Consider the following 26,110-nt stretch of genomic DNA (forward strand, 5'->3'; position numbering starts at 1 on the left):
CAGAATAGAAAGGAGTGGGAGGCCCTGGTGCACAACTGAGCAAGAGGACAAGGACAAATACATTAGTGTCTAGTTTGAGAAACAGATGCCTCAAGTTCTCAACTGTCAGCTTCATTAAATAGTACCCGCAAAACACCCGTCTCAATGTCAACCGTGAAGAGGCGACTCTGGGATGCTGGCCTTCAAGGCAGAGTTCCCCTGTCCAGTGTCTGTGTTCTTTTGGCCATCTTTTTTTTGGGCCAGTCTGAGATATGACTTTTTCTTTGCAACTCAGTCTAGAAGGCCAGCATCCCGGAGTCGCCTCTTCACTGTTGACGTTGAGACTGGTGTTTTGCGGGTACTATTTAATGAAGCTGACAGACTAAGGACTTGTGAGGCGTCTGTTTCTAAGTGACCACAAACTTTTGAACGGTAGGGTATATTACAGCAAACAATATGGCTAAATGCCAATGTACTGAGAGAGATGTATAAGAAAGGTATGTTTATGAATGACATTGTGAACAACGACGGTGTTACAACCAATTCATCCAGGTGTATGGAAAATATAACCAACTCATCGTAGCTCCGACACAAAAAAATGGAAAATGCAATGAAGTAGTTTGTCTGCCACCAATTAAAAATGCCAAATCCTTGAAATCACTCATGTAAATTGTAAAATGTATCAGTTTCACTTACGGTCAAGAGTGTTGACAAATATGTCGCATAAAATTCAAGATAGTTGTCTCAATACCATGGCATTGGGTTTATGAACTGATATACCAAACAATTTATGCATCAATTTAAGCTATTATATTAAATTCTCGCCCCACAGAATCAATAGAGAATCAATAGAGCATCTCTTTGGTACTGTCCATCAGAAGCTTGTTTTTGGAGTCAGGTCCAGGAATGGTTGTTATGCCATAATATCAGGGTAAGGTTGACCTGCAAACTGTATTGCTGAGGGATTTGAAGGACCACACAGTCAATAGGAAATATAATTGTGCTCTTGGCTAAATTGTTTATTTTTGGGGCAATTTCGACAGAAATGCTGCAAACTGGGAGGTTCAAGTCCCTAGTGAGACACCATGGGAGAATGGTGGGATGAATTGCGATAGGAAATGGTAGAATGACTTATTGGGGAAGAGGGGTTGATCTCTGGCTGTCTGAATGGTGGAATTGATGGGTGTTGGACTAATTATATACACAAATGTACAGCATAAATGGTTGAGGTCCTCCAATCAGGGGAAAGGGTGGGAATGGGATTTTTGTACGCTTTGCGTTTCGCTATTTATGTTTTGTGGTTTGGTTTCATGCTGTGAGCTGTGTGTGTGCTGGTCCTGGTAGTTATTTGTGCGCTCCACCCGGGTGCCGGGCTGTGCTTGGTTTTTCCTGCCTTTGGAAAATCCATTTGGGCCAGGGCCTTGCTGGTGTCTCGGGGCGGGTGGGGGCGAGCGCACCATCTGACCAGAGCACCCACTGATGGGAGCAGCCATTTTTATTGTCTGTATTGTATTATTGCTTGAAAAAAAGAAATATATATATAAAATTCAAAACAACTCACAAACCTACGATCACTCACTCTCTGATGTTCCACATTTCTGGACTTTAGTCGAAACCGTGATAATATCCCTGATACTTTGCATTTTCCCCTCAGTTATGCATTTGAATAATAAAATGACACAGGTGTCCTTTCCTCATTTATCATGGAAATGAAGTGTTCTTCATCTCCATAATTAATAGATGATACGAGTAAATCTTCGACATACCAGCAGCTCATTTCAGAGACGCCGCTGTCATGAAAGATCAGCACTAAAGTGCACAGCCATTATACTGGCGGCTACAGTACAGTATCTTTCATCTAGCAGCTAGCCGCCCTTTCCTTCCAACTCTATTGGGAAATGGTAGAGTCAGTCACCCACTGGCTACGAAGCTATTTCCATCCACTCTTATCTGCTGCTGCTTGACATTCAAAACTCTAATGACTATCAGTCTGTCACGTGAAGAACACAGCAAGTGGCGGTTGGGCGGAGCAAGGAAATAGTGAATATGTCACAGTCACACTCTCAAAAATTGCTATATTAGATTTACATAATGCTGTTTTCCCCAAAGTTCAGTGCTCTGTGATATTACATTTGAATTCTAATTATCAGGTTTACGGGCAATATGGCTCTGGCTGGAGCTATAGAGAATACTTTTTTTAGGAGACAACAGGGACATTTCAGTCCTCTAGGGCCACAGTGGAGTGAGGTGGTGTGTTCAGCTGGGGGGCATCCTAATAAAATACTTGGGCTTCACTGAACGGGCGTCACTTACATGTGATGTGTGTGTGCGCATGTATGTATGTATGTATGTATGTATGTATGTATGTATGTATGAATGTATGAATGAATGAATGAATGAATGAATGAATGAATATGAGAGAGAGAGAGAGAGAGAGAGAGAGAGAGAGAGAGAGAGAGAGAGAGAGAGAGAGAGAGAGAGAGAGAGAGAGAGAGAGAGAGAGACTGTGTATGTCTGAGTGTGAGACTGTACGCATGTGTCTGTGTGTGCAGATGAGCTTTTCAATCATACTCGCAGTTATCACAGCACAACTTGGATCACTGCATCACTGGCTTTATAACATTGATTTGAACATGTTGATTTGATACACTGTTAACATCAGCGTCATATGCCCCAGTAAGCAATTATAGTGCCTGTAACTGTATTTTGACATAGCTTATTCAAAACAAGTTGGGGTTTCATTTTGATTAGAATTGTAGGCCTCAATCGTCAATTTAATCGTGCTTATTGACAACGTTTGGCATGTCCACGGCATGTACACGGCACCTGGAATAGAAATGATCCATACTGTTCCCGGAAACAGAATCGTTCTTTTAAAAGCTTGGCAACCGGTTAATAATGTTATTTTACACTCCAGATATGTTTTTTCTAGTCCCACAACAACATGCAACAAAGCGCCTATGCAAAGCGTATTTAGGCTTCCTGCACCTCCCCCTCCGAATCATAGGCTATTTTACTGAAACTACAAGCTTGATTCAGAGGACAGGGAGAGAGATTTCCTATTAGAAGAATAGAAGAATGGATAAACGCTTGCTGATGACACTATAGGGCTAGTTATCACGTTTCATTTCGATTGGATTTATTAACTACAAATAAATATAGAAGACGCGTTTTTAATTCTGGTGCCACTCTGCACACACAAGCGTGTCGGCTAGCTAGTTCAAAGGACATTCAAATATTAAAGCAACAGACTATGGAGGGTTTGACGCATATCTAAACTTTTCACAGAAGCTGGACAAAGATCTAATATAAAGAGAAAGGGAGAATGTCCACTCACTGCTCCCAAATATGTTCTAGAAAACATTATGGAACCATTTTACAGAATGCATTAACACTTTCTCATCATAAAGCTAGGACTGAATTATTCTAAGAAATGTGCAACATGTTGAATTAAACTGTCTCCCTCTCACTCTAATATTGAATATCTTACTCCTTCCACAGTCAAGAGACTCAAACTAATCTTTGGGCTTCTTATAATCTTCTTTCCTCTCCTCTCCCCTCTTTCACTGTCTTATCCCTCTCCTCTAATTAAACAAGAAACAAGCAATATGTATTTTTTCCTCATTTTTTAAACAAAAACAATATTTCTTAGTAGGTTGGGGTCAGAAGCATGTTATCATAAAATCTGCAGGATTGAAAAAAAAGATGCATTGCAGTTGAATCAGCTTTCGTTATTGTAGCCTAGGCCCAGAGTAAAGGAGGGAGGGCTTGGTTTTTAGTCATGTCAAATGGAAAACGAGAAATTGTTACAAGAAAATGACTTCTAAATACAAGGGTCACCATCATCATCTCTTGTTCCATGATGGGCATATGTACACAGGCAGCCAACATGGAGTTTTTATTTTTACGCACGTCCAAAACGGGAGCTTGCAAAATAGTAGTAAAACTCAGTTCGCCAAATAATAGTTTGCCAAATTTCAGTTTAGGCAAGTATAATAGAGAATCATTGTACCATCTAAACGGCTGTGAAATATCTTTTCCATAACCAAACTATTGTGTTTTCAGCTGTTTGATGCTGGTGTACGAAACCGAAAGTAAAAGACACAAAAAACTAAACTTAAGAACGGGAAGCATAGAAACAGTGCACATAGAACAGATCTACCAGTTCTTAGACTTGCTTTCAATGCGAATGACATATCTATAACTCACATTTCTATGTGAATTTGGTCAGGTCAGCCAAAAAGTTACATATTGCAGCTTTGAACAAACTTTTTTGTGAACACATGTTTTGTTTACGTCATTACAACAAGGATGGTAGCAACATGTGAAAATCGTTGTGGGTATCTGTTGCAGCTCAATTTGATTACAAAACCTACAATGCAATGCTCTCTCTCTGGGCTGGCTGGCTAACTAGCTAGCAAACATAGCTACACTAGGGTGAACAAACGGGGACAGTCCCCGTTTTTAGTGGCCTGTCCCTGACTGGAGATGTACCCGGAAATGTCCCCGTTTTTAACTGTGTGTTCAAAACAGACCGCAAAGTGAAATAATATTTTAGGTGGCAGCTTCATTCACTCTTCTTCTTCTACTACGGACTACTTATTCACGCTAGTTTTAGAGAAAACTGCTGTGGAAAACTCAGCCAGAAGCTATTAAGTGTCGAGTGAATCCACAACATCACCACAAATGTATTTTCAAGCCAGGTAAGTAAGTTACAATCGTTTGTGTTACTAGCTAGTGATGTTATGTCACAATTTATTATATAGATAGATGATCTGCTCTATAAGGTTTTAAATAAGTTATACTAGCTAACGTTAGTCTACATAGACAAGTTAGCTAGCTACTGTCATGGTAGCTAGGTTATGATTAAATTATAATATTAGCATAATGTTTTCTGTTAGAGAGTGGAGAGGAAGGAGAGGAGGAAGACTGGATAGGAAGAAGAATGACAGAGAGAGGAGAAAAGGTCAAAAATATTATTACAGAGCCTGCCAATGTATTATTCCAAACTATGTTTTTGAGATTAAATTAATAAAAATGGGTCAAGCAACGGGAACCTGTTAACCAAAGTATTTTATCTAATAGTGTACTATTTATTATTAAAGATTGGAGCAGAAGGAGAAGAGAGTGAGAAGGACCAATTGAGTAAAAAGAGTGAAGCGAGGAGAGTGCAGAAGAGTGAGGTGGAAAGGTAAAGAGAAGGAAAGGAAGAAAGAGAAGGAAGACGAGTGAAGACAAGAGGAGGAGCTCGATTGGAGGAGAAGGAAAAAGTTGAGAGCAAGAAGAGTGACAAGGAGAGTGAAGAAGAGACAGAGGACAGACAGAGGAGGTACAATAGCTCGCTCCAAGAAACGGAAATGCCACTTTAATGACAACATGATGAAAGAATTTCCATTTATACGCTCAGATCAAGAATGGTTCACTGCACCCTTTGTAATTCCTCTTTTTCAATTGGCAGCGGGGGAAGAACGGCAGTGGAAGAACATGAAAAAGCATAAAGCCTGTCTGATTGGCGGTGTTGGTATGCCCTCTGTCACCACATTCTTCAAGAAGGTAGAGCCTTCCCAAGAAGAATATGATTTAGCTGTGCAGGAGGGTGTCTTTGCATACCACACGATGCTACACAATCATAGTTAAAGATATATGGACTGCACAGCACAACTGACACGGAAGCTTTAGATCAGGTTGAATTTGTGTCCCTATCCATTGATGCGTCCAATCATAGACGGATGTAAAGCTGCTGACAATAGTAGTCAGATATTGTAAGATACATGATGGCAGCACATCTGTGGAAACAAAACTGCTTGATTTTGTTGAATTGAAGGGAGAAACAGCAGAGGGAATTGCAGAGGAGGTCCTGGTGTTCATCCAAAAATGTAACCTGGAAAACAAAGTTGTGCCATTCTCTGCCGACAACACAAATACCAACTTTGGAGGACTGAATAGACTGGGGAGGGTGAATGTCTATACCAAAGTTTAAAATAATCTGCAGCGGGAGGTGATTGACTTAGGTTGTCCTGCCCACATCATTCATTACACAGCCAGAACAGATTTGCATATGATTCCCCTTGATGTTGAGTACCTGCTCAAAGATATTTTCATATTTTTACCATCAGAGTAGAACGACTGAAGAGGTTTTGTGAGTTTGTTTGCCAGGAGTACCATAACATTTTATTACACAACAATGTTCGCTGGCTGTCCATGCTCTAGAAAGAATGCTGAAAATGTATGTGCCATTGAAATCTCTATTTGCTTTCTGAAGACAAACGCCCTGTTGTCCTGCAAACTGACTGAACTTTGCCTGGCCTTTGTCCATGGAAACCTGACTGTATTCACTGACACGATCAAGATGCTCGAAGGCCAGGTCCGCTGTGCTGTGGAGTCCGCTGCAATTCTGAGAAATGCTGAGGCAAAATCGACTGCAAGACGTGATGAAAACGTCACTCCAGTTTTGGTCAGAGGACTTCTGAGAGAGCTAGAGGAAAATGGAGCAATGTCTAAAAGAGAGGTTTCTCAAAACATCCCACTCGTTCTTCAATACGGCTGTGAACTACATGCAAGCAAAGATTTACATGGTCTCCGTTTAAAAAGGCAACCTCGGCGTGAAGAGATCCAGAAGGCAGCAGCCACACTGCAGAACAAAATGCCCCAATGTGACCATCAATGAGGATGCATTGTGTGACGAGGTAACTGGCCTGAAAGAGTTCCTAAAGGGGGGAATTGCTTGAAGAATGGAAAACATCTGAGACACCGCTTAGTCAGAGATGGAGCACGGTGGTTACCCACTTCAAAGAGAACGACATCCCACACACTAACCTGGCTAGATTAGCGTCTGTTGTCATGTGCTTACCTGGAAGTAACGCACCAGTCGAGAGAGTGTTCTCCCAAATGAATGATATATGGACAGCAGCAAGAAATAGGTTCCTACCATCAAGGACATGCTTATTGTGAAGAAAAAAATGAATCCTCCCCTGCCAGGAGTTCATGGAGAAGCTAGCCAAAGACAGAGCAATCCTGAAGATACATTCTTCTGAGAAATTTACAATTAGGTTGGTATAAGTATGTTATGTAGTTACTAATCTCCTCATAATCCTATTTCTTTATTATTTATTAACGTATTTCACACATACTATTGTCTCTGTTTTTTCAATTTTGCTCATGTTCTCTTCTGCTCTTATTCTACCAGGACCACTGAATGGCTGTTCAGATCAGACAGTTCTGTCTAGTCTGAAGTGTTACTGTAGTATAGTTGTTTTCTCTGCCTATCAGAATGTGCCTGTTAGATTAAATACCTGAAACCCGGAATTGTCCCCCTTTTTTTATTTCATAGATAATAACATTGGATATTTTAATGACATATTGACCGCCGAACTGGAAATGTCCCCGGTTTTCATTTCAGAAATTTGGTCACCTTAAGCAACACACAATAACACCAAAGTCAATACCAGCATGTGAAGTAGCTAGCTAGTTGTCAAATCACCTAAACAAACTGCGCTATATACTTAGGAGTCCATATCACAGAGTTCAACTCACAGTTGCTATGGCAACACCCGCCCTTTCCCACAGACACGCTGGCAGCTTCATTAAATAGTACCCACAAAACACCAGTCTCAACGTCAACAGTGAAGAGGCAACTCCGGGATGCTGGACTTCTAGGCAGAGTTGCAAAGAAAAAGTAATATCGCAGACTCGCCAATAAAAAGAAAAGATTAAGATGGGCAAAAGAACACAGACACTGGACAGAGGAACTCTGCCTAGAAGGCCAGCATCCCAGAGTCTCCTCTTCACTGTTGACGTTGAGAATGGTGTTTTGCAGGTACTATTTAATGAAGCTGACAGTTGAGGACTTGTGAGGCATCTGTTTCTCAAACTAGACACTAAAGTACTTGTCTTCTTGCTCAGTTGTGCACCGGGGCCTCCCACTCCTCTTTCTATTCTGGTTAGGGCCAGTTTGCGCTGTTCTGTGAAGGGAGTAGTACACAGCGTTGTATGAGATCTTCAGTTTCTTGGCAATTTCTTGCATGGAATAGCCTTCATTTCTCAGAACAAGAATAGACTGGCGAGTTTCAGAATAAAGTTCTTTGTTTCTGGCCATTTTGATCCTGTAATCGAACCCACAAATGCTGGTGCTCCAGATACTCAACTAGTCTAAAGGTCCGTTTTATTGCTTCTTTAATCAGAACAACAGTTTTCAGCTGTGCTAACATAATTGCAAAAGGGTTTTCTAATGATCAATTAGCCTTTTAAAATTATAAACTTGGATTAGCTAACACAACGTGCCATTGGAACACGCCCATGTAGATATTCCATAAAAAAAATCTGCCGTTTCCAGCTACAATAGTCATTTACAACATTAACAACGTCTACACTGTATTTCTGAAAAATGTTCTGTTATCTTAAATGGACAAAAAATGTGCTTTTCTTTCAAAAACAAGGACATTTCTAAGTGACCCCAAACTTTTGAACAGTAGTATATATGTGGACAGCGCTTCAAATTAGGGGATTCAGCTATTTCAGCCACACCCGTTGCTGACAAGTGTATAAAATCGAGCACACTCCATAAACAAACATTGGCAGTAGAATGGCCAGTGGTCTGTTCGTAAAATCTCTGCCCTGCTAGAGGTGCCCCAGTGAACTGCAAGTGCTGTTATTGTGAAGTGGAAACATCTAAGAGCAACAATGCCTCAGCTGAGAAGTGGTAGGCCACAAAAGCTCATAGAATGGGACCACCGAGTGCTGAAGTGCGTAGCAAAAAATCATCTGTCCTCGGTTGCAACACTAGCTACCGAGTTCCAAACTGCCTCTGGAAGCAATGTCAGCAGAAGACCTGTTCGTCGGGAGCTTCATGAAATGAGTTTCCATGGCAGAGCAGCCCCACACAAGCCTAAGATCACTATGTGCAATGCTGGAGTGGTGTAAAGCTCGCCGCCATTGGACTCTGGAGCAGTGGAAATGCGTTCTCTGGAGTGATGAATCACGCTTTACCATCTGGCAGTCCAAAGGACGAATCTGGGTTTGGTGGATGCCAGGAGAACGCTACCTGTCCTAATGCAGTGCCAACTGTAAAGTTTGGTGGATGAGGAATAATGGTCTGGGGCTATTTTTCATGATTCAGGCTCCTTAGCGACAGTATACAATTAATCTAGACGATTCTGTGCCTCCAACTTTGGCAACATCTCTTTCCTGTTTCAGCATGACAATGCCCACATGCACAAAGCGAGGTACATACAGAAATGGTTTGTCGACATCGGTGTGGAAGGACTTGACTGGCCTTCGCAGAGCCCCTACCTCAACCACATCGAACACCTTTGGGATTGATTGGAACGCCAACTGAGAGCCAGGCCTAACATCAGTGCCCGACATCAATGCCCAACCTCACTAATGCTCTTGTGGCTGAATGGAAGCAAATCCCCGCAGCAATGTTCCAACATCTAGTGGAAGCCTGCCCAGAAAATGGAGGCTATTATAGCAGCAAAGGGGAGACCAACTCCATATTAATACCCATGATTTTGCAATGAGATGTTCGACGAGCAGGTCCCAACATACTTTTGGTCATGTGCGGTGCGGCAGGTAGCCTAGTGGTTAGAGCGTTGGACTAGTAACCGAAAGGTTGCAAGATTGAATCCCTGAGCTAGCAAGTTCAAAATCTGTCATTCTGCCTATGAAGAAGGCAGTTAACCCACTGTTCCAAGGCCGTCATTGAAAATAAGAATTTGTTCTTAAGGTTATATATATATATATATTTAACCTTTATTTAACTAGGCAAGTTAGGCAGCAAAGGGGGAAAAACTCTAATTTTAATGACCATGATTTTGGAATAAGATGTTCGGTGAGCAGGTGACCTCATATTTTTTTCATGTCGTGTATGTCTCATGGGTCTCCCGGTCACGGCCGGCTGTGACGCAGCCTGGGATCGAACCCGGGGCTGTAGTGATGCCTCAAGCAATGCAGAAAATGCCAGAGCGACAGTTTACACATGGCGAAATTGACAAGTTTTTTTTTTTAAAGCTACAAATCCAAATAATTCTGATTAAATGAATCAATAAGGTAGTACATTACAATTCATTACAAGACTTGCCCCGCCTTAACGCCAGCTGAAAATATAGCCCCCGTACATTGGGTTTCATGTCTAAACTCTGATACTGGGGACAACCTCCACACAACCTCCAGTCAACACCCTACACAGCTAATCTAAGCAGTGTCCAGCCATATCCAACCTCAGCTCTGAAGGGATCAACTACAAAAATCCCAATCGCTTTCTGATCAGGCTGAGGGTGTCCACCAGTGTGTTTTGTTCATGCAGAATGTGTCTTTCTGTGTCCCACCTCGTGTCTGACGGGATCCTCGATGCCGACCACACAGATGCAGGTGAGCTCATCAAGGATGTCGCCCTCGTTGTCCCAGTCTGGTTCTCCTGCCTCGGCAGGGAAGTCCCTGTAGGCCACACAGATTGTCCTCAGACCGTCACAGGCCATGGGCTCAATCACGTTCTTCACCATCTCGTCACGGTCCTTAGGCTTGAAGATACGTGGCTCCCCGTTCGTGTTCAGGATATGAGAACATCTAGAGAGGGAAGGGGGAAGAGATGTTTAACGCATCACATCGCAGATGATCAACGCCATCTTTCTTTTTATCTATCTCTGTGTATCCGTTCATCAGGGAAAAGACAAGACCAATCTCCCTCCCTTCCGTACTTGCGTAGGACGATCTCGGAAGCTCCCTTGCTGTACATGCGGAAGCCACTACCGTCTGTGTTCTTCAGCACCGTGCTCATGCTCTTACGGGACGAGTTGAAGGTGTACACCTTGAAACACACCAATCAGTTATAACTATCATATTACTCTATATTATTATAGTACAGTAGCTTGTGTATAAGTATAAGTAAGCTCTGTAAGAATAATGGGTAGTAGGTTATTTGAACATTTTGTCTTGGGGCCACCGGGAACAAAACACACATATACATGCATTAGATAGACAAGTTACAGATTGCACCATTAACGTTATGGATACATTTTGAAGCAGCTACACACCTTGTATAGACTCTCTTCGGGAATCTCGTCCCTGATTGGCTGGTAGTCTCTCTTCAGCTCCAGCACGAAGCCCAATAGGGAGCACTCTGTCTTGTTGCCGACGTGGCGGGGCAGACCTCCCTCCTTCTCTGGGGACTGGAGCAACAAAAACGTTACATATAACCTACATACCGTATCCTACCAACATACCGTATCCTACCAACATGCCGTATCCTACCAACATGTATATTTCATGAAGACATACAGCAAAAGGGACATTGAGACATGCATCATATAGAGTGTAAAAGCAACCATGTAGATATGCACTAGAGAAGAAGACACTATGCTTTCGTATGGATGTGCACACACTGTGTAGAGGTAGGGTGGTGAGCCATATGTCGGGGTGCTACGCTCCAAGGAACGAGCCGAAGGTGAGTGAGGGCTACTCCCTAAGGGCTATTTCAAGCCTGTGTCTTCCATCCTGTGTGATTATCTGAAATGGTGTTGATGGGCTGATGAATGAATGGATGGAAGGCAGCATACATTTTTCTGAAATGCCATTATGGACCATTACTGAAGACTGGGACGATATTAGAGTGTGCTTCATGTGTGTCTGTGTGTCTGTGTGTGTGTGTGTGGGTCTCTCTCTTACCAGAATCTTAGTAGTATAGGCTGAGTTGATGGCGATGCTGTTGACCATGACTTCCAGAGTGAATGGTTTGATGACGTCAGGTTCCGGTACTTTCTTGTAGTGTGTGTCTCCCAAGTAGGCCTGCACCACGGTCATACGGTTCATGGTGAGGGTGCCTGTCTTGTCGGAGCAGATGGTGGTAGCGTTCCCCATGGTCTCGCATGCATCCAGGTGACGCACCAGGTTATTGTCCTTCATCATTTTCTACACAGGGGACAAGACAGACAGTAGAGGTTAGAGCTGTGTGTGTGTGTGTGTGTGTATCTGACAGAGTAAGTCTGGGAGGTGGTGACAGCTAGCGGCAGCCCCTCTGGCACTGCCACTACCAGCATTGAGTGTGTGTGTGTGTGTGCGCTCACACTGTGTGTCTCTCTGTGTGTACCTTGACAGAGTAGGCCAGAGAGATGGTGACAGCTAGGGGCAGCCCCTCAGGCACAGCCACCACCAGAACAGTGACTCCGATGATGAAGAACTTGACAAAGTACTGGATATAGATGGGGGTACACTCCTTCAGCCATGGGCGACCCTGCACCCCGAACGTGTCAATCACGAAGTACAGGATGAGAATGATCACCGTCACAGCTGACATGATCAGACCTGGGCATAGGAAACGAAGTAGACAGTTGCAATCCTGCTGTCAAATCCAGGAGAAGGAATATAAGAACGATGACGTGTGTCCTAACGTTTTTAAGACCTTCACTGCCTTCCCAATCTGCATGGTCTGTCTCTGTGTGTGTCTCTCTATGGTTTTTCCGTCACAATATCAGATACCAAAACGATATTACGGCAAAACAAAAAAAAGGCGCATTAGCCAAAGTCACAGAATGGCACTTCCAGACAGATCTTTTGAGTTCAATATCATTACATGCATACAATCAATCTAATTACACAACAATATGACGGTAATCATTTATTTCAATGGTAAATCTCGGTTGATAAACTGGGCCAATCAAGATGTAGCAATACAGGTGAATGCATATTCAATAGGAGTGTGCACATGCATTGAGTTATTGAGCTTTGTGTGATTACATGGGGCTATAGATGAAAAACTGTGTTGTTAATAAGCACATTTTTACTTCTGAATTTATTTAGGCTTGCCATAACAAACGGGTGTTCAGCTTTGTTTTTTAAATTAATTTGTTAAAATGTTTAAACATTATTCCACTTGGATATTATGGGATATTGTGTGTAGGCCAGTGACCAAAAAAAGCTAAATTTAATCAATTTAAAATTCAGGCTGTAAAACAACAAAATGTGAAAAAAAAAGTCAAGGGGTGTGAATACTTTACTTTCTCTATGCTGTTCTTTGCTCTCAGTAGATGGAGTGAGACATTTGACAGAAGTACAGTAAGTAACAAAAATTCTAATACCGAACCGTTTCCTATGTTCTAGTATCGAAAGAGTACAGACGTTTGGTATACCGTGCAGCACTAGTGTCGTCATCAATCTACACACAATACCCCATAATGACAAAGCAAAAAGGGGTTTTCATTTTTTTTTGCAAAAAATAAAATAAATACCTTATTTACAGAATTATTCAGACCCTTTGCTATGAGACTTATTGAGCTCAAGTGCCTCCTGTTTCCATTGATCATCCTTGAGATGTTTCTACATCTTGATTGGAGTCCACTTGTGGTAAATTCAATTGATTGGACATAATTTGGAAAGGCACACACCTGTCTATATAAAAGGTCCCACAGTTGACAGAGCATATCAGAGCATATACCAAGCCATGAGGTCGAAGGAATTGTCCGTAGAGCTCCGAGACACGATTGTGTCGAGGCACAGATCTAGGGAAGGGTACCAAAACATGTCTGCAGCATTGAAGGTGCCCAAGAACACAGTGGACTCCATCATTCTTAAATGGAAGAAGTTTGGAACCACCAAGACTCTTCCTGGAGCTGGCCGCCCGGCCAAACTGAGCCATCGGGGGGAGAAGGGCCTTGGTCAGGGATGTAATCAAGAACCCGATGGTCACTCTGACAGAGCTCCAGAGTTCCTTTGGGGAGATGGGATAACTTTCCAGAAGGACAACCATCTCTGCAACCCTTGATGGTAGAGTGGCTAGATGGAAGCCACTCTTCAGTAAAAAGCACATAACAGCCTGCTTGGATTTTGCCAAAAGGCACCTAAAGGACTCTCAGACCATGAGAAACAAGATTCTCTACTCTGATTGAACCAAGATTGAACTATTTTTGCCTGAATGCCAAGCGTCACCTGGCACCATCCCTACGGTGAAGCATGGTGGTGGCAGCATCATGCTGTGGGGATGTTTTTCAGCAGCAGGGACTAGAAGACTAGTCAGGATTGAGGGAAAGATGAACAGAGCAAAGTACAGAGAGATCCTTGATGAAAGCCACCTGCTCCAGAGTGCTCAGGAACTCAGACTGGGGCGAACCCTAAACATACAGGCAATACAATGCAGGAGTGGCATCAGGACAAGTCTCTGAATGTTTATGAGTGGCCCAGCCAGAGCCCGCATTGAACATCTCTGGAGAGACCTGAAAATAGCTGTGCAGCGACGCTCCCCATCCAACCTGACAGATCTTGAGAGGATCTGCAGAGAAGAATAGGAGAAACTCCCCAAATACAGGTGTGCCAAGCTTGCTGCGTCGTATCCAAGAAGTCACAAGGCTTTCTAAAAAAAACAGTTTTTGCTTTGTCATTATGGGGTATTGTGTGTAGATTGAAAGATGAAAAAAAATAAAAATAAAACATTTTAGAATACGGCTATAACGTATATCGTTTTATGTCCACCTGTGTGTGTGTCCGTGTAAGTGTGTATCTCCGCCTCGGTCCTCACCTGCCTTCCCGATCTGCACGGCCAGTTTGGTGAGTTTACCCTGCAGCACAGACTTCTCCTTCTTGTTGACCTGAACCTTCTTCACCCGTTTCACCTCCACCTCAGGCTCCTTCTCCTCAGACTCAACCGCCTCGTCACTCTTCAGGGGCTGGATCTCCAGGGCAATGCCGTCCTGGGTCTTAGCTATTGGATAGGGTAACGGGATGGGGAAGAGGGATGGGTGGGATAGAGGGAGGGGGTAAAGGGAAGTGGGATAGAGGGAGGTGGAGTGGGAGGTTGAGCGGAGGGAAGCATTTAGTAGTGGTGTGGGGAAGGTTTGGGGGGGGGGGGGGTTAAGATAGTGATATGAGGATGAAGATGATCGGTGGTGAGGTTTTGTTGGGTCGGGGAGAGGAGCAGCAACAGTAAGGGGATCAAGGAGGGGTTGGGGTGAAGGGCAGAGAGACAGAGAGGTTGTGGTTCAGTTACGGTTGAAAGAGAGACAGACACAGTCAGTCACCAAACCACCAGACTCCGGTCCTGAACAGTGATCCACTGAAACAACTCAGCTGTGGATCACTTAGATCTCTTTAACCAGAACAAATCCCTTAAGGTGATCAACACTGATGTTATTATGTGTTGTTACCTGTCAGGTTGATGGAAAGTTCAGCAATGTGATGTATTCTTCAGTAAATAAAAATCGGGATTCCAAAAAATTAAAATCGACTGATTGTTTAAGTACTCTTATGCATAAATTAAACATTAAGAAAGAAGGTATTGGAAAGAGTAAACACATAGCACAGAATTCAGCAGGAAATGCTTGAGATAAAAGGATTTAATGATACAAAACGGATTTAAAGCAGCAATTTAACGATATACAACTTGTCCCAGAGTCTATGGAGACATTTTTACAGCATTCATATAAAACAGAGAATAGAGTCAGAACAAGAGATACAGGTTGTACATTTTACAATGGTTCATTGTCGGGGGATTGTCAACTTAACATTTTCCATCTCTGCTACAGAGCTCAGTCATGTTTTACATACGCAAATATGAGATTTGCATTTCACCACTTCAACAGCTTAGATTTGCTCTGTTTGTTCTCTGGGAGCATTGTGATCTCGGGTGTTTCATCTTTATTCTGCCAACAACCTGGCACTGCAACAATTCACTATCTATTTTACAGTAGAAATAATCCACAATATCTAAGGGTGAGTATAATAAAGGTGATAAAGTAATGGATGAATAGAGATTCTATGGTATTCTATGGTAATCAGTGCCTTATTGCATTCCATTTGTGGCACATGCAACACTCAACACTAGTCAGTTCACACAAAAGCAGTACATTCACAATCTAGCAGGATCATTTTGTACCGTCTACTTATGTTGTTATTGCCTAGATAATAGGACTTTGCATGAGTCCCCCTGTGCTGAGCAGAACAGGCCACCAGTCTCAACACAAAACCCATTAGAACAGACCAGAATAAACACAGCCACACACTGACTGGACTGGCAGACGGACGGACTGACTCACGCACAGCACTTACAAACGCAGCACGGACCACGCACCACGACGAAGAAGGGGGGCGAGTGTGTGTCACGAAAAAAAGAAAAAAAAAACATGTCAACAAACAAAGGAACCGACAAACTGCAAAAAGATACCCCAAAAAAACAAGCAGAGCGATACAACCACCACAAAAAAAGAAGAGAAGGAGGGTAGTAAGAAGAGGTAGAAGAGGAGGCTGCAAATCTCCAGAGGTAGTTTTTTTTTGCGAAAGAGAGGGAGAGAGAGAGAGACAGAAAGAGAGGTAAAACAGTGATAAGAGAGTACGAGACAGCATGAGGTCCTGAGCAACATCCTGGAAAGAGGCAACAGTGAGAGAAATTAAAGAAAAGAGAAACAATAGAGAAACAGACCAGACAACAATCCACAGCCAATTGATACTGTCAGGGTGCAATTCCCACACTGAGCCACTTCCCAGAGCTAATGCTGTCTCCTTAACCCCTAGAGACTAGTGTTAGATATTCTACTATTCTATTAGAATTCTATTAAGACCCCTTCTCTTTTACACTAAGCCCAATCACTATTGCCAAATTCCCAGATTCATGATATGTATGTGGAGCATGGTATCAGGGGTCCTACGACTCCCATTCCATTACCTCTGAAGAGCCAGAGATGACTTGGCGTCCATAAAGCTACACTGGGTTCACTGCAATTAAAATAAGTATGTAGACATTTTCAGAATATGATATGTTGTGAAGTGAATGCAGAAGTGAATGTCCCAATTAATGTAACCTTCTCCTGCTCCAGCAATACTTCTCCATGCTAGAAAGGAGAGAATCTGTTCACTAGTGATAAAGTCCAAGGGCGAGGGGAAAGAGAGGGCAGGAGGGCTGGGGAGGTGTAAGTAGCAGATGCTCGGGCCCTAGGTGGCTGGGGGACGGTATGGTGTGTGAGGGGGGAGGCGGGGGGTAGGGACAAAGCTTGGATGAGTTCTGAATAACACGCCACAGAGGGTGGGAGGGTGGACCCGTCCAGGCCAGGAAAGCCGGGAAGAGCTACAACACCCGGGTCCTTTGTTTAATGTATCTGACCTCTCCACATCTGACACACACACACACATTTTTTTTAAAGTACTTTAATTAAACCTTTATTTGTTGAGATGAAAATATATGTGGAATGTATCTTTTCAATCTCAACATAGCATGTGAGGATGGTGAAACTTCTAGAACTAATCCCTTTGCAGCTCTGTGAGTGAGATAAAGCTAAACCCATTTAGCTCTATAAGGGTTAAAAATCTACTGGAGTTAAATAGCTCTGAATGATATAACTGTAGTCAATAACAGTAATGCTGAATGCTAACCATAGCTAGCTTAGTGATTGATTGGGTCTGCTACGGTGGCATTGACGGCCTACCCCACTTTTCTCTGTGTACCAGTGGCAGGTGAGAGTTGCATCCTTTCACAGGTAAAGCGAGACGAGAAGAACCTCCCCTTTTCAGCAGGTGGAGGGAAGCGAGAGTGAGAGAGACAGAGTGAGACGGACACGAGACTCCCAGACTGCTGCTGAATGGAGGGGGGAGGGAGGGATGGAGGGGTTACCTTTGTTGCGATTTTCGGGGGGTCCTTGTTTTTTACCTGTTCAGACAGAGAGAGAGAGTGCGGAATGCTGACAACATGGCTTAAAAGGAAATAAAAAAATCATAAAGCCAAACAGAACAGAAGATCAAAACAATAGAAATTCACGTGTGTTGGGGGCTGGAACGGGCCATCAGAGGAGAGAGAGCACTAGTTGGTTTAAGGCTGTAGAGTATAAAGTAGAGCATCCACCCATAGACAGCAGGTCAGTTACTGATGACTGGTTTCACTGGGCTCTTGTCTGTTTCAGTCAATACATGTGTAACTAACGGCAGTAAGTTTATAAAAACACATGCATATACACGCACACAGACATACACACACAGACATACACACACAGAAACACACACACAGAAACACACACACAGAAACACACACACAGAAACACACACAGAAACACACAGAAACACACACAGAAACACACAGAAACACACACACACACAGAAACACACACACACACAGAAACACACACACACACAGAAACACACACACACAGAAACACATACAGAAACACACACACACAGAAACACATACAGAAACACACACACACACACACACAGACATACACACACACACACACACACACACACACACACACAGACACACACATCCCATCCATTCACACATGCCTCGGTCTTGACATTCAGGGAAGCAGTCATTTCAGATTGATGTCAGACAGACGAAGAGGCTGCATTGCCGCAGGTTTTTTCTCCTTCTGCCTGAGAGTGGTGGTGAAGAATCGGGGGGGGGGTGTATGTCAGTTCAAGATGTGTGTAGCGCTGAAGGGGGGGGGGTGTATGTGGAGATTAGTTGTGCGCGCGTGTGTAACAGTTGTCAATAAAATGCCCTGAAGTCTCTGGCCCCTCATCTACTCTATGAGTAACTGTATCAGTATGTGTCTCTGGCAGAGGTGTGTGTGTGTGTGTGTGTGTGTGTGTGTGTGTGTGTGTGTGTGTGTGTGTGTGAGATTTCATGCAGATGGAGAAGTGTGTGTCAGTGTCTTTGAACATGTGTGTGTGTGTGTGAGCATGAAGGGGAAGTGTGTGTGCATGAGTGAACGCATGGGAGGTGAGTTTATGTGTGTGGAGTGGAGGTGACACAGCACTCTTTCTGTTTCCATCCTCGCTGTACACACCTGTCTCAGAGGAAGACAGCCATTTCAACATCTAGTGTGTGTGCCTGTGTTGCAGCCAGTGTGTGTGTGTGTGCCTGTGTGTGTCTGTATCTAGCATGTACTTGCTCTGATCTACTTTCTTATAAACCCATAACATTAAGATCATGATGGTGGCGCTCTGCGGTTTCATGAACAATTGAAATCACAGTCTAATTCTGTGATGCCATGAGATGCCAATTGGAATGAGTTGTTGCCTTGCAGCTCCCTCCTCTGAGCAGGCACATTCAGCCCCTTTAGAATGAATGCCTGAAGAACTGAAATCTTAGCAAAAAACTCTTACCAAACAGAAAAGAAGACGTGGCAAAGTGTTAGTACGGAACACACGCTTATTAGAGGCCATATTGATAGATACACAGATCGAATGTACTGGGAGGCCTTTGTTGTTTAACGTGATCATATCTATCCACAAGCTTCCCCACGTCAAGTCCCTTGAGAGGTAGCTGCATGACAGATGTTGAACACATACAGTGATGTCCCCGCTTTAGCTCTTCTCACTTCAGCGCCTGTGACGTCATAGATTTAAGTAGGTTAAGTACAGGGTTCTGACAATGGCGTTCCAGTGTAGTTAGAACAGATACGAAAGGGGGGGGATGAAGGAGTGGAGAATAAAATTACCACCCACGAACAGAACCCCTTCTGGGAAGGAGTGGTCTAGAAAGGGCATCGGCTTGGAAGTAAAATCTAACACCAAAGGATTCGATTAAAGAAGGGTAGGACAGCGAAGTCGATGACACTGAGCATTCAGAACGGAACCGCTGGCCTCCATAGTACAGTGTCTATCATGGCCGTCCCATTCTTCGCTACAACATTCTAGAGTTCAGCAGACTGTGTAGTTACTCAACCTCGCACCAGAATCTTACCTCGGGGAACCAGCAATCCGAGAACTCATGTAGAAAGACAGAGAGAGCTCGGCGGAAAAGAAACGCAGAGGAAGGAGACCACTTGTAAAAAGCAAGTCACTGACTCTCTGTGAACTGTGACCGTGGCGACATGTGTTGTCGTCAATTGTTCCCAGTTTATCTCTCACCTTTCTTGATCTTCTTTTCCTCGTCGCTGTCTCCCGCCCCCAGCAGAGTGAAGATGATTCCAGTCTGGGAGTTGAGACCCACCGCAGACACCACCATTCGGCCTGATCCCTCCATCACATGGGTGCCTGGAGGAGGGAGGGAAGGAAGGAAAGAGAAATAGAAAGAGAGAATACTAGCACATAAACAGAAAGGTCATGACTGTGCTACAGTATACTGTACGTATGAATGACTGTACTGTATGTTACTCCATTGTGTCCTCCATTTTCAGTCTCCATATACTACATCTCACGCTTCATGTTATCATTCAAGCTAGAATCCTTGGTTGCTACACCAATTGTTGGACTTCTAAATGAGTGATATATACCCATTGATTCCTGAAGACTATAACTTATGCGTAAATGCCTCATGAGCTTATTTCAACTGTTGTACCCCATCAGAACACAAAGTACAAGGTTGTTTTAGACCAATGTTTGTAAACAACGTAAATGTGAACACAATTTGCATAGCATAAAAATATGCTTAAAACTATAATTGGTATATCATGGATGGTCAGTCCTATGACCAAAAAAAATTTAGGCCCATCCCACAGCTTTTTACAAAAACAGAAGCGGGATGAAAGCTTGGATAGTTTGAATTGCGGACTCTATCTTTAAAGGGGCAAAATGGATGTAGCAACTGCATATTACCCCTTTTAAAGACAAAGTTCCTGACTGGAATATGTTCCGGGATTCTTCCGATGGCATTAAGGAGTACACCACATCAGTCACTGGCTTTATCAATAAGTGCATCGAGGACGTCGTCCCCACAGTGACTGTTCGTTTCTACCCCGACCAGAAGCCATGGATTACCGGCAACATTCACACTGATCTACAGGGTAGAGCTGCCGCTTTCAAGGAGTGGGACTTTAACCCGGAAGCTTATAAGAAATCCCACTATGCCCTCAGAAGAACGATCAAACAAGCAAAGTGTCAATACAGGACTAAGATCGAATCATACTACACCAGCTCCGACGCTCGTCGGATGTGGCAGGGCTTGCAAACTATTACAGACTACAAAGGGAAGCACAGCCAAGAGCTGCCCGTTGACACGAGCCTACCAGACGAGCTAAATAGAGGCAAGTAACACTGAAACATGCATGACAGCATCAGTTGTTCCGACAACAGTGTGATCACGCTCTCCGCAGCCAATGTGAGTAAGACCTTTAAACAGGTCAACATTCACAAGGCCGTAGACGGATTACCAGGACGTGTACCCCGAGCACGCGCGACAAACTGGCAAGTGTCTTCACTGACATTTTCAACCTTTCCTTGTCCGAGTCTGTAATACCAACATGTTTCAAGCAGACCACCATTGTTCTTGTGCCCAAGAACACCAAGGTAACCTGACTAAATGACTACGGACCCGTAGCACTCACGTCTGTAGCCATTAAATGCTTTGAAAGGCTGGTCATGGATAACAACACCATTATCCCAGAAACCCTAGACCCACTCCAATTTGCATACCGCACCAACAGATCCACAGATGATGCAATCTCTATTGCACTCCACACTGCCCTTTCACACCTGAACAAAAGGAACACCTACGTGAGAATGCTATTCATTGACTACAGCTCAGCGTTCAACACCAGTGCCCTCAAAACTCATCACTAAGCTAAGGACCCTGGGACTAAACACCTCCATCTGCAACTGGATCCTGGACTTCCTGATGTGCCGCCCCAGGTGTTAAGGGTAGGTAACAACACATCTGCCACGCTGATCCTCAACACGGGGGCCCCTCAGGGGTGCGTGCTCAGTCCCCTCCTGTACTCCCTGTTCACTTATGACTGCACGGCCAGGCACGACTCCAACACTATCATTTAGTTTGCTGATGATACAACAGTGGTAGGCCAGATCACCAACAACAATAAGACAGCCTATAGGGAGGTCAGAGACCTGACCGTGTGGCGCAAGGACAACAACCTCTCCCTCAATGTGATCACAGGTGATAATTGTGAACTACAGGAAAAGGAGGACCGAGCATGCTCCTATTCTCATCGTCGGGGCTGTAGTTGAGCAGGTTGAGAGCTTCAAGTTCCTTGGCATCCACATTACCAACAAACTAACATGGTACACCAAGACAGTCATGAAGAGGGCACGACAAAACCTATTCCCCCTCAGGGGACTGTGTTACAGCTGCACCATCGTGAGCATCCTAACGGGTTGCATCAATGCCTGGTAAAGCAACTGCCCGGCCTCCGATCACAAGGCACTACAGAGGGTAGTGCGTACGGCCCAGTACATCACCGGGGCCAAGCTTCCTGCCATTCAGGACCTCTATACCAGGTGGTGTCAGAGGAAGGCCCTAAAAATTGTCAAAGACTCCAGCCACCCCAGTCATAGACTGTTTGGGGCTGCTTGCCGTGCGGTAGCAGAGAGGAGTGCCAAGTCTTGGTCCAAGAGGCTTCTAAACAGCTTTTACCCCCAAGCCATAAGACTCCGAACAGCTAATCAAATGGCTACCCAGAGTATTTGCATTGCCCCCCCCCCCCTCCTCCTCCTCTTATACACTGCTGCTACTCTCTGTTATTACCTATGCATATTCACTTTGACAACTCTACCTACATATACATATTACGTCAACTACGTCGACACCGGTGACTCCGCACATTGACTCTGTACCGGAACCCCCTGTGTATAGCAACACAATTTTTAATTTCAACTGCTATTTAACTATTTGTTACTTATTTTTGGGGGGTATTTTCTAAGCATTTCACTGGTCTACACCTGTTGTATTCGGCGCATGTGACAAATACAATTTGACTTGATTTGACTGGGATATGGAATGTCTGATAATAGTGATGTTATTAACAGGCGCTCTCACCGGACAGCAGCATGGGGTCCTTCTCCAGGGACTTCCTGACTTGGTCTGATTCGCCGGTCAGAGAGCTCTCATCGATCTTCAGGTCGTTGCCCTGGATCAGGATACCATCAGCTGGCAGCAGGTCACCTAGGAAACAGTTACACAGTTATATGACTGCGATATACAACGTCTCATCATATACCCTCCCTTGGTGCATTCGGTCAATGTGTTACCTCATTATATCGGTTCACTGTATCCTGTCTGGGGTATATTACAGAATGTTGAATTCAAGCTATATCTCTCACCGCGTTTTAACGGAACCTTGTCTCACCATATTTGATCTGGGTGATGCCTTACCTTGTTTTATCTGAACCATGTTTTACCGCGTTTTAATTGAACCATGTTTTAATGCGTTTTAATTGAACCATGTTTTAATGCGTTTTAATTGAACCATGTTTTAATGCGTTTTAATTGAACCATGTTTTAATGTGTTTTAATTTAACCATGTTTTAATGCGTTTTAATTGAACCATGTTTTAATGCGTTTTAAATGAACCATGTTTTAATGCGTTTTAATTGAACCATGTTTTAATGCGTTTTAATTGAACCATGTTTTAATGCGTTTTAATTGAACCATGTTTTAATGTGTTTTAATTTAACCATGTTTTAATGCGTTTTAATTGAACCATGTTTTAATGCGTTTTAAATGAACCATGTTTTAATGCGTTTTAATTGAACCATGTTTTAATGCGTTTTAAATGAACCATGTCTTACCATATTTGATCTGGGCGATGTCTCCTGTCACCAGTTCGGAAACAGGGATCTGGATGACCTGGCCCTTGCGAATGACGGTGAACTTTTGCTCCTGCTCGATGCGGTTCTGCAGCCCACGGAACTGCTTCTCCTTGCTCCAGTCGTTAAACGCTGTCACCAAGACAACGATTGCCACAGAGAACAAGATGGCGGCGCCCTCGATCCAGCCCGCCTGCGCCTCCCCCTCATCCTCCACTCCTGACGCTGTCTCACCACACACTGGGGAAACCAGAACACAACCATTTTTAATAACAACAGACCAAAACACAACCAGGTCAGTGGAACAGAGCTGAAACACCACCAGGTCAATGGAACAGAACCGAAACCCGACAAGGTCAATAGAACAGGAACAAAACATGGCCAAGTGAATAATACAGGACCAAAACTTTTACAAACACTCTTCATTCTCCCACCTGTCCAAAACTGCCCCGGGTTAGGGTGTACTACTCACGCTCGCTATCTCCCCCAGGGGGGTGGTAGAAGGACAGGCCCAGGGAGATTACGGCAGCAATCTCCAGGATGATGAGAGTAACATCCTGTAGGGCCTCCCATACCAGCGCCAGGAAGGACTTAGGCTTTTTAGGAGGGATGAAGTTCTTCCCAAATGCCGCGTGGCGCTTCTCCAGATCCACTGGGTTACCAGACAGACCTGAGAGAAATGGAGGAGGAGGAGGAGGAGGAAGAAATGGAGGAGGAAGGAGAAGAGACAGTTAATAGAGTAACCAGTTATCACAGAAATGCATATAACGAGATCAAAACAATAGATGTTGAATATATACACTTACTATTAAAAAGGTATGAAAACATGACAACCCGTCAGGGTTAGAAGTCTTTAGGGTATTCTATAGGAAGTGGCGTAAAGTACTTAAGTGAAAATACTTTAAACTTTTACTTTACTACATTCCTAAAGAAAGTAGATGTACTTTATACTCCATCCCTTTTCCTAAACACCCAAAAGTACTTGTTACATTTTGAATGCTAAGCAGGACAGGAAAATGGTCCAATTCACACTCTTCTCAAGAGAACATCCCTGGTCATCTCTACTACCTCTTATCTGGCGGACTCACTAAACACAAATGCATCGTTTGTAAATGATGTCTGAGCGTAGGAGTGTGCCCCTGGTTAACCGTAAATAAAATAGTACCATCTGGATTGCTTAATATAAGGAATTTGAAATTATTTATACTTTCACTTTTGATACTTAAGTATATTTAAAACCAAATACTTTTAGAATTTTACTCAAGTAGTATTTTACTTTTACTTGAGTAAAAGTCTAGATGTCTTAATAGAAAATTACTCAAGTATGACAATTGGGTACTTTTTCCAACCACAGGTTGCCACAGGTTGCTGTATAAGTCTGGGTACAAATGTCTTAAATGACTTTTGTAGTGAAACGTCTACATCACCCTTTCTTTATCTGAGGATAAACATGACAACAATGGCTGTTGCCATACCAAACAGAACCAAGTAGAGCTGACAGTCCAAACACACCCATCCACACCCCATGTCAGCCTCCCGCTGCTGTCACAAGCTGCTAGACAACCACTGCCAAAGACTTTGAATTTCAGTTGGACAAAACCACACATCGGTCTGACAAAATATAACATCCCTTTAGTACATTTTTCATCAATCAAACCGCTAGATCATCTGGTATTGTCCTATTAAGATCAAAAAATATTTAATTTTTAATTAATTAATATAATACATTCTGAGTAAGATACCTCATGGAAATCTTATGATTCATAAATGTTGCAAATAAATCTAGAAAACTGCAATAAAAAAAAATACAAAAAGGAGGTCAGTCAATGAGAACCCATGAGGCGTTTGAAATTATCACAAGGGTGTTGAACACATTGGGCGCATCCCAAAATGGCAAGCTACTCCCTATGAAGTGCACTACTTTTAACCAGGGCCCATAGGGAATCGGGTGTCATTGGGGATGTAGCTGTCATGACTGTTTCCTGTCCTCTGGGATTGAATGTCGGAAGGATCAGACAGTGAATCAATTATGCTTTAGTCACTCCCACATTGGTCCAGGATTTAACCACTCTCCCTGCTTGGTTCAATCTTTCACTCAGCAGCTTTACACTATGTCCTCGTTGTATCAATCTCCCTCATGTAGTTCAAGGTCTATTCAAATAGATCAGATACTGAGATATGTGGCAAGCTATGGATAACCGGAGTGTGTAACTGGTGAGGTGTATAGGATACATCGATAGTACAGCACACTAGCAGTTATACAAGATCAATAAGTTCAGAATACATTTAGTATTGACATGGCTAGTTATGGTAGTGCATGACTGGTGAGTAGATCCACAACTAAAGACAGCTAGTTATGCTAACATGCTGATGTATTACAATGCTGATATGCAGAACTGTAGTTAGCTATGCTAACCGGATAAATGTGAGAACGAGCTGGATAAGCAAAATACAGTATACAGAGTCCCAGCCCTCTACGACAGATGCCCCTTAAAACCACCATCACATTGCTTTCCCGCTACTGTGAGCCAGCTGGACAACCGGAGGGAGGGAGGGATGGAGGGAGAGAGGGGGGCAGGGAGTGGGTGAGGCAGTGGGGAAGAAAGGAAGGCAGAAGGTGAGGGAAGTGTGGGGGGGGGGGGGGGGGGGGGGGGGGACGACGACGACTGTCTTATGTTGC

The 26,110-nt window shown here is 43.5% G+C and overlaps 1 protein-coding gene across 10 annotated transcripts in view; it reads right to left on the reverse strand.

The window, feature by feature from the left end:
* The window catches only part of LOC110493206 (plasma membrane calcium-transporting ATPase 1), a 162,759-nt gene that overhangs the window by 50,912 nt on the left and 85,737 nt on the right, over window positions 1-26,110 (reverse strand). For 7 of the 10 annotated variants that reach the window (XM_036950054.1, XM_036950060.1, XM_036950055.1 and 4 more), the window contains 11 exons: window positions 23,903-24,100; window positions 23,413-23,670; window positions 22,661-22,786; window positions 19,801-19,926; window positions 17,564-17,599; window positions 14,483-14,665; window positions 12,062-12,276; window positions 11,641-11,883; window positions 11,010-11,144; window positions 10,674-10,783; window positions 10,305-10,542 (listed from right to left, as the gene is read on the reverse strand). In XM_036950054.1, the coding sequence (XP_036805949.1) occupies window positions 10,305-10,542; window positions 10,674-10,783; window positions 11,010-11,144; window positions 11,641-11,883; window positions 12,062-12,276; window positions 14,483-14,665; window positions 17,564-17,599; window positions 19,801-19,926; window positions 22,661-22,786; window positions 23,413-23,670; window positions 23,903-24,100 (1,868 nt within the window). Of the gene's footprint in view, window positions 1-10,304; window positions 10,543-10,673; window positions 10,784-11,009; window positions 11,145-11,640; window positions 11,884-12,061; window positions 12,277-14,482; window positions 14,666-17,563; window positions 17,600-19,800; window positions 19,927-22,660; window positions 22,787-22,970; window positions 22,980-23,412; window positions 23,671-23,902; window positions 24,101-26,110 lie in introns of those variants that run through there. The other 3 variants (XM_036950057.1, XM_036950058.1, XM_036950059.1) reach the window with 2 other exon arrangements.

Source organism: Oncorhynchus mykiss, chromosome 17 (assembly GCF_013265735.2).
Source record: "Oncorhynchus mykiss isolate Arlee chromosome 17, USDA_OmykA_1.1, whole genome shotgun sequence".
NCBI lineage: Eukaryota > Metazoa > Chordata > Actinopteri > Salmoniformes > Salmonidae > Oncorhynchus > Oncorhynchus mykiss.